Here is a 9,617-nt window from a genome sequence, read left to right as displayed (position 1 = left end):
AAAATAAAATGTAATGAAGAAAATATCAAATTTTAAAAGAAAAAAATGTTAAATGTTAAATTTAAAATAAAAATAAAAATTAAGGAAAAATGAAGAAAATGTTATATTTTAAAAGAAATTAAAAAATACTAAAATAAAAAATATAAAAAATTTAAAGGATCAAATTGGAACAAATTGAATTTTATGGATCAAATTGATGCTAAAAGTGAACTGCAAGAGAAAAGCAAAAGTTTAGGGAGTTAAATTGCAAAATATAAGAAGTATAATCGAGGATTAAATTGAAATAATTCGAAATTCATGGGCCAATTTATAACAAGTGACCAAAATGAATTACACACCAAAATAATAGGGAATGTGGAAATAATTTAAGAATCTCATAATTACAATCTAGTCCCCCTATAAATACCCCCCAAAACACACAAAAAATATCATTCAACCTCATTTCACCAACAAAAAAATTCTCCCCCCTCAAAAAAAGCTCTCAACTCTTCTATCAACCGGCCAAGGGCCGTCTACACTCTGACGACGCCCCCACCGTGTCGGCTGCCGCCGACCGCCGCCTCCGGTAGCCGAAAAAAATCAAACTTCACCAAAATATTCTCCCCAAACCCGTGAGTCCGAATCCGAGCCTAAAATCTCTGAAAAGCGTAGATCTACGTCCAAAGTTTCAGTTTTTTTAACTTTACTGATGGTGACCTTTCGACTCTCCGACGACCTTCGCTTATCCGACGATTTTTCTACTTTGATGCTTGGGATTCTTGATACTTTTCGTTTGGTTTCTTTTGCTTATGTTTTTGTGTTGCTCTCTTGTGGTTCAATCCTTCGGTGTTTGGGCTTTTCTCGTGATTGTAGTGTATTCGGCTTTTGCTCGGGTTTGTTTGATGTTATTTTGTTGTTGTTTTGCTGATATTTTGATGTTTTTGTTGTGCTTGCTCTCTCTGTCGTATATATAGCCCCTCAGACGGGGTTGTTTTCAACTATAGTGGGATGGTGCAGTCGCCCTTTTCCGATTCAATCGGACGGTTTATTATTGCTCGTGGTTGGCCGATTATTTTAGGATGGGTCAATCCCGATTTGCTTGGCCAGAAATCTCAGGGCCTCCACTCACTGTTGACACGCCTGTTGGGCACCTATGGTGTAATCTGGACCGTTAGATCAAAGGGCCAGATCTAACTGCCCTTAATCGGTTGCGCATTGGTGTTTATCCTTGGAAACCCTAGTTTGATTTTCCTACACACCTGGGCCTCCCACCAGGTCTGCTTGCTGGGTCAGGCTTGCAGGCTCGGTTGGGCTTCATTCTTTGACCCGAACCAGCACTCATATTGGACCTTAAACAAAAATCAGAAAAAAACAAAATATATTAATAAATAAAATAATAAATGAAACTAAATAATATAATATATAAAAAACTAAAAATAATATGTTTTCAAGAAAATTGCTTTCAAATATAATATATGTATTTTCAAAAATTATTTTCAAAACTATATAATATATATATATTCAAAAAAAATTTCAAAAACTATATATTATATATATGTTTTCAAAATGTTTTCAAAAACTATATATTATATATATGTTTTCAAAAATAATTTCAAAACTATATATTATATGTTTTCAAAAATGTTTTCAAAACTATATATTATATAAGTTTTCAAATATGTTTTCAAAACTATACATTATATATGTTTTCAAAACTATATATTATATAAGATTTCAAAAATGTTTTCAAAACTATATATTATATAAGTTTTCAAATATGTTTTCAAAACTATACATTATATATGTTTTCAAAAACTATATATTATATAAGTTTTCAAAATGTTTTCAAAAACTATATATTATATATGTTTTTAAAAATATTTTCAAAACTATATATTATATAAGTTTTCTAAAACTATATATATATGAGTTTTTAAAAACTATATATATATATATATATATATATATATATATATTTCAAAAACCGACTTTTTAAAAAAACTATATGTTTCAAAAAAACAAAAAATTCTTCCAAAAACTCCGGACGAAAATGAGTGTCTACACCTACGAATCACTGTTAACCCCTACGACCAGCGCGATTTGTCACAACATCGCCACCGTGCCGGATACCTCATTTCCAAGTGACCAAAACTTGATAAAACGATAACATAAGTGACCAAAACTTAATAAAACGATAACGTAAGTGATAAAAAGTGTACAAATATGAAAGAAAGTGACCAAAACTTAACCAACATATTATCTACGTGGAAATGGAGTAATTTTAATTTTATATATTTATCGTGCCACGTCAGCAAACCTTTAAAGGTTTCATGGCCGTTAACTTTCATCTTAATTAAAACGTAACGTAAGTGACCAAATCTTATGTTTTTGAATTCAGTGGGGAAAAATTTATAAAACTCAAACAAAAGTGACCATTATGTAGTTTACCCTATTTAATTTTATAATGCTTTTATTTTCAACAAATTTCAACAATTTAAATACTATATAAACATCAATGACATTAGTAACGCCGTCTTCCGATTCGAGTTCATGTGTAACTGGTGAATCTGATAAAATTTTGGTTTATGAATAAAGATCGCTATTGTAACGATAGTATTAAATAAAAAAATTGAAATGATTTTAACAATGAGTGATTTAGTTAGTCAAATTATAAAACATCACATGTTGAACAACGAACGAATTTAACGTTTCAAATGAATTTTGGTAGTTTCAATTTATTCATTTACAACTTATTGATCCTATGTTTATTAATAGTTGTGTTATTTATATACACTTTTTTTTATCAAAAACATATATTTAAAATGTTTTTATTTGCACGAATCAAGCAATTTCGAAGATAAAAAATTTATTGTTACTCATTGAAATTTCGAGTTCAAGTACTGATGATACTAAAGATATAAGTGCATTTAATCCGGATTAATGAAAAGAACGCGTTTATCTTAATGGACCTAATCCATAAACATATATTTAAACGATTTTTATCTACTTATCGACTCCAATCATGTTTTTTTCATACGTTTTACTTTCTGGCTTATATTGCAATTTGAGAGATTCATATGAAATGTTTCTTGTTCTGCCTGCCAATTCTATGTCTTCAAAATGTTAAACAGTATATTATTAAATTGTTAGAATTTTAAAAATCGAGTGACTTCAATACTAAATGTTAAACTGTTTAAAAAATTGCTTTTTACGTTTCCAAACACAGTTTTTAATATTGAAACCGATAGAAATTATATCATTTAAGTTGATTAAAATTGACAATTTAACCAACGGGGTTGGTTCAAGTGGTAAGCAGCTTGATATCACTTAAGTAAGGTCTCGGGTTCGATTTCTTGTGTATGCTGAAAATCTCCACTGAGAGACTCACCCACCAAAACTAAGTGTGAGACCTGGGTCGGTCCGGATTAGTCAGGGTAAAACCTTGGAACCATAAGGGCAATAAAAAAATTGGAACTGGAACCTCTAGAAATAACAATCATTCTTTTAACCACTAAAGTAATTTAGTTCGTACAAATTTGATAATATTATTAAGATAAATATTTTTGGACGTTGTAAATGAATATCTTTTGTGGTATCCTCAAAGTTAACATTTTTTAGTAACGATACATAATAGTCTTGCTAAAGACTAGTAGCTATTATATATATATATATAGATAGATAGATAGGAATGGCGACGGACCGGGTTTGCTCCTCTCGTCCTCGTCCCCGAAATGAATCCCCGTCCTGTTTCCCGTCGGGTTTTTTATCGGGGCGTCCCATCGGAGATTTTTTTTACCCCGTCCCCGAACCCAACCCGATCCTGAGAAAAACCGAACAACCGTAATTTTCATAAAAAATGGAAAAAACGATCACAAAAAACTGGAAAATTAGTCTACATGATTTACAATTCAAACTACAGTCACAAATTCAAACTCAATTCTAAATAATTGTCTAAACTCCAAAATAAAACACATACATAATTAAATACAAACTTGTTCTGATATTCAAATCATACAACGAAGATGTATACGTAATATTAAGTCAAAAGGGATAGCAAATACAAAGGGGAAAGTGGGAATTGGGAAACCTAGGTTAAATGTTTTGTTTGTATTATATATAATTAATATAAAAATTAAAAAATATTATATATATATAATCGGGGCAGGGCGGGGATACCTTTCCCCGAACCCAAACCCGAAAAAATCCCCGAATTTTACCCCGACACCCGATCCGACCCGAACTTAGCCGGGTTTCGGGTTTCCCCATCTGGTTCAGGTCGTTATGCCATTCCTATATATAGACGAAGGAGAAGATACTATATAGCTTAATAGTCGGTGGCGGATCTAAAAATATTTTTCAAGGTGGACACATATGTACTGATAGTAATTTTTTTGTATAAAGTAGACACCAATAAGATTGCAGGGTAAGCATATCAGTAAAATGAACATGTAGCATAAAGAAATTCGAATTTCAGGGTGCGCACGTACCCATCCTAAAATGTAGATACATCCGCCACTGTAAGAGTTTTGTTAAAACCTCCTTATAAATTAATATTTGAACCATCTTGGTTTCTTTTGAATTATTAACACATCAGATTCAAGCACTGCTGAAACTAACGCTGCAAATTTTAGCAGTGTCTGTAAACAAAAATGCCGCAACAGACTAGATCATTTAGCGGCGTTTGTAAATAAAATACCGCAATATGTTAGATCATTTAACGGCATTTTTACAAAAAATATCGTAATAGGTTAGGTCATTTAGCGACGTTTGTACATGAAACGCCGATGTATACTACGATATTTAACGGCGTTTTTGACATGAACACCACAAAAGGTTAGAACATATAGCAGCATTTTAGAGCCAAACATGCCGCAAATGTGTAGACCTTTAGTGGCATTTTTCATCCTTAAACGCCGCTAATCGAAACTAATTTACAAATTTTAATTGTACTATTTATTGCCCAAAATTAATATATCCTGTAACAATATCAGAGAACAACCATGATAGGACTCGAATTAAGTAATGTAGTTCAACTTTCAAGTGAAATGTAATATAATTTAACAACTAGAATAAACAGACTATGAACCTAAGAAACCACCTAAGAAATCAACTAGAATAAACAGAGCATGAACCTAATATAATTAAAAAACGCCACTATGGTGCGCGACGATAGTAGCGTTCAAACACAAATGCCTTTGTATATCAGTTTATTGTGGCGTTTTTTGCTTAAACTCCAAGAAATATATGGGCATATTGTGACGCTAATACATAAACGCCACCAATGTTTCAACTTTGCAGTGTTCAATTCATAAACGCTACGTTGTGTGTAAAATTAGACGTTTTATCTAAAAACACCGCGAAAACCCTCTTTTTCTGTAGTGTAAGGAAAATAATTTTTTTGGATGAAACATTGTCATAAATGACTGAATAATATTCTATTGAAAAAAAAATCATAACCGTTCAAAGTATTCATATTAATCTTACTAATTATCGTGTTAAAACTTTGAAAATATAAAGATGTGTAAACAAAATATGATTTTATAATTATGTTCAAATCAAAATTTTCATATTTGAAGTTCATCATGACTTTACTCTTGTTGAGTATGTGTGTAAATTTGTTTACGTGTCATATATGATATTAACAAAAATATTTAGTGTTTAAGAAATAATTTTTATCCTAAATAATTAGAAAATGCGCGTATCTGAAAATGTTGTGTACCGTATAAATTTATAATTTATATGTATGAGTATGATATGTTAAGGGTAAATTACCTCTTTGATAGATCATTTATTTTTATATTTATGTTTTGGTCATCAAACTATTATTTTTGTTTATAAAATCATAGCTAAAATTACATTTTATTTTTTATTTTGGTATCTCAACGATAGGTTTAACCGTTAATTTAACAAAAATAGTGATGTGATATGATATAATGATAGTTTAGTCCCGAAAACTTATTTAATTTGTCTTAATTTAAAATAACACAATAAATTTTAATAGAACTATAGAAGGAATAAAAATGTGAAAATTCTCCCTGCCTGAATTATATATTTTCGTAAGAGAGAAAAATGTGAAAATGCGCGCGTGGTGGTAGTGTTTTAAAAAGATTCTGTGGGACCTCTTCTCCCCTGATTTTTCCCCCTCTATGATTAGAGAGAATTGAAAACGAAAGTTTATTTTATTTCTTTTACATACGAACATGACAATTATACTTACAAAGTGGTCCTTACCAATTTCATTTTACATATATTTTTCGTTTTATTCCCCCTTAATATATTCTATACTATATCCTATTATCCTCCCGTACACCTTATCCTACACTCTTTCCTTTCTAATGCAACCAAGATATTCAACATAGGAGAATACTTCTTCAAGCTCGGAGTTCCGTGACCATTTCGGAAATTCCACGCCTATAGGGTAAATTTGAATATTTGTAGGGTAATTTAGAATGGCAGCAAGTGTTGTCTGGAGCAGGGAAGAAGACAAGGCATTCGAAAACGTGATTGCGATGCATTGGATGGAGGAGGAGGAATCCGAAGACCAGTGGGAGAAGATTTCTTCCATGGTTCCTAGTAAAAGTGTTGAGGAATTGAAGCAACACTATGAAATACTAGTGGAGGATGTTACTGCAATAGAGGCTGGTCATGTGCCACTTCCTTGTTATAAAGGAGAGGAACTTTCCTCCTCTACTAAAGATCATTTTCATGGAGTTTCTACCGCTGCTAATTCTGACAGGAGATCGGATTCCGGTTATGGAAACGGGTTTTCGGGGTTAGCGGTTGACTCGAGTGGACATGGAGGGGAAGGAAGTTCGAGGTCGGACCAAGAACGAAGGAAAGGAATTCCATGGACTGAAGAAGAGCATAGGTATTCCCCTCTACTACTTTCAGTGTGTTTATTTGTTGGTACTAATTCTGTGTTTGGTGCCCCTTGACCTCTTTTTGTTGTCACAAGCAAAATTACTTGTGTTTATACAGGTTGTTTCTACTTGGTTTAGACAAGTTTGGGAAAGGAGATTGGAAGAGCATTTCGAGGAAATTCGTGATATCGAGAACTCCGACACAGGTGGCTAGCCATGCCCAAAAGTACTTCATCCGTTTAAATTCGATGAACAGAGATCGACGGCGATCTAGCATCCACGACATCACGAGTGTCAACAATGGGGATACATCTCATCAATCACCCATCACTGGCCAACAGGGAAACGCAAACCTACCCGGCGGAGTAGCCCTGGGGCAATCGGTGAAGCACAGGGCTCAGCCGCATTTGCCTGGTTTAGGCATGTATGGAGCGCCGGTCGGATGTCCGATTGCTGCTCCGGGTCATATGGGATCTGCTGTAGGAACTCCGATTATGCTTCCTCCAGGTCACCATCCCCAATCCCCTTCTTACATTGTCCCTGTTGCTTATCCAATGGCTCCACCAACTATGCACCAATAAGTGTGAATTTCAATCATGAAGGGTAACATAACAAACTCTGTATTTTTTGAACATGAAGTATGCAGAAGGAATAAAGTAGATAGATCATATCAGAGAGCTCCTTTTCATTCTTCTTGTAGTAATCTATCGGCATATGGGCTTCACAATCGATGGTGAAGCATGAGAGTTTACTTTAACTATTGGAAACAGGGATTTAAATTGCGGCTGCTCTCACATTTTCAATTGCCGACACAACGGACACTATTAATATGACTGCGGGTATCGCCGTCATACAATAACTGTTTTGGACAGCACCAATATTGCTATATAACGAGTGTTGTTACGATAACGGAACACTATTTAAATCCTTCATAAAAAATACTGATTAGATTTTTGGGAACATTCCAATGAACACGAGGGAGTTTAATGGGAAGCGAGGGACATTAACATGGTTGTAGAGTCGATTAGACAACATCCTAAAATGCAACTCAAGACCAGATCACTTAACATGCTAGAACTTGTATCCATTAGCTGATGGGAGGAACGTTAATGCTAGAACTAATTACAATTTTATCATGGTTAAATTATAATTTTTCTCACTAAACTTTACTCTCACTCAAGTTTAATTATTTTTCAATTTAATCATTGAAATTTTTGGTCACCAACTTAGATTTTGGTCACGTTCTTCGCATCCGCCCACCACACCAATCACCATCGGCAACGAATGTTAGATTCTGATTTTTCTTTTAAATTACCTATTATGATCCCCAAAATCCGAATCCAACCTTCGATTCACTCAAATCTCAAAGAGAATTCAATCCATCGACCACTGCCTTTGTTTCCCACGATCATTTCATCTCATACATAAGTGAAAGCCAAATCCTAGAAAAGCACCACGTAAAATTTGAATCAAAACTACAAATACAATTCTTGAACTAAACCACCATAATGGTACAGATTAAAAGCATGTTGTTGTAATGTTTTTTTTTTTTTCAATTTGTAACTTCAATGAAAGAAAGGCTTACAGAAGTGGGCGCTTTGAGGTTTTGTTTCATTCACTTGGTTTCTCCCACACTCGAATTTTTGAATGAACGTCCGAGCGTTATCCGGAGTTAATTGAATAGATTAATTATCGTATAGAGGTTCCATTGGTTGAATTTAAGTTTAATTGGATGAGAAATTGACTTAATTAGAAACTAAAAGGGGATTATGAGCTTGAAATAAAATAAAAGGGACCTACAGCATAATTTGTCCATAGAGGAAAATCAGGTCTTATTTAGTAGGGTTTTTAACTGATTTGACGTTGGGTTTATGGGGGTATATTGTAGAGTACATTTCTTTTTCCGTGTCACCTTCTTCTTCTTCTCTCTTCGATTTTGCTAGACAATTAGTAAAGACTTTACCTTTTTCTATTTTCTTCCTCCAATCCGAAATTTGAAGGCAAAATCCATGGTCTTAGGACAATGAACTTCAAATTAAACTCACTATCTTCTTTAATGATGTTTTTGAGCTTACTTTGAGTTTTGGGAGGGTTTAAACTACAAGAACTTTAATGGCAAAACTTGTTGATAGAGTTTAGGGGGACCAATTTAAACTTAGAGGTTTAAATTAAAAATTTTAAATTTTTTGAAGGGTTTAGTTTACATTTTACCAAAAACTATGGTCTAACTAAATTTTTTGAAATTTTGATAGGCTTAATAAGATTTTTTAAAAATTATGAGAGGGATTTAATTAAGAACATTCAAAAAAATTTAAAGTCTAATATGAATTTCTAAAAATTTTGGAGTGGTTAAATTAAATATTTTGAAAATTTTAAGAATCTAAATGATGATATTTAATTTTTTTGGGCCATATCCCCCACTATCTTTTCTTTATTTCTGCCGCTGAAGAGCTTCCTTCAATGTTTGCATCAAATTTTCATATAAAAGAATTGTAGTTAAGCAACCATTGTGTTGATGTTTAAATGATTTTGGTGGATTTGAATTAGTGGAATATCTGTGTGAACCCCCTACCCCCAACAAGCAAGAGTAAGAGGGATTTGGCTCTAGGTTGAGATAGGGAAGATTTGAGTTGCTTGAAAGCTGAACTAACACGCTTTTAACTCTTCTTACTTGTAACTTATTAAATTTAGTTTTATTTTATTATATGAGGTGATGAAGCATGTTAGGTGACTTGGGATGCTTATTGATTCATGTGATAGATTAAGAAAAGCATGAAA

The 9,617-nt window shown here is 33.0% G+C and overlaps 1 protein-coding gene across 1 annotated transcript; it reads left to right on the top strand.

Annotated features, from left to right (window-relative positions):
* Positions 1-6,294: 6,294 nt before the first annotated feature.
* Positions 6,295-7,496, top strand: LOC120209942 (transcription factor MYBS1-like). The gene is made up of 2 exons (XM_039208814.1): positions 6,295-6,847; positions 6,958-7,496. The coding sequence occupies exons 1-2, from the start codon at positions 6,429-6,431 to the stop codon at positions 7,418-7,420; spliced, it is 882 nt and encodes a 293-aa protein (XP_039064745.1). The 5' UTR covers positions 6,295-6,428; the 3' UTR covers positions 7,421-7,496.
* The last annotated feature ends 2,121 nt before the right edge of the window (positions 7,497-9,617 follow it).

Source organism: Hibiscus syriacus, unplaced genomic scaffold (assembly GCF_006381635.1).
Source record: "Hibiscus syriacus cultivar Baekdansim isolate YM2019G1 unplaced genomic scaffold, ASM638163v2 tig00020958_pilon, whole genome shotgun sequence".
Classification (NCBI taxonomy): Eukaryota; Viridiplantae; Streptophyta; class Magnoliopsida; order Malvales; family Malvaceae; genus Hibiscus; species Hibiscus syriacus.
This window is presented reverse-complemented; position numbering and strand designations above follow the sequence as displayed.

Coding starts and splice junctions, on each gene's coding strand:
- LOC120209942 (XM_039208814.1), top strand. CDS start 6,429: ATGGCAGCAAGTGTTGTCTGGAGCAGGGAAGAAGACAAGGCATTCGAA. Junction 6,848..6,957: donor TGGACTGAAGAAGAGCATAG/GTATTCCCCTCT, acceptor GTGTTTATACAG/GTTGTTTCTACTTGGTTTAG.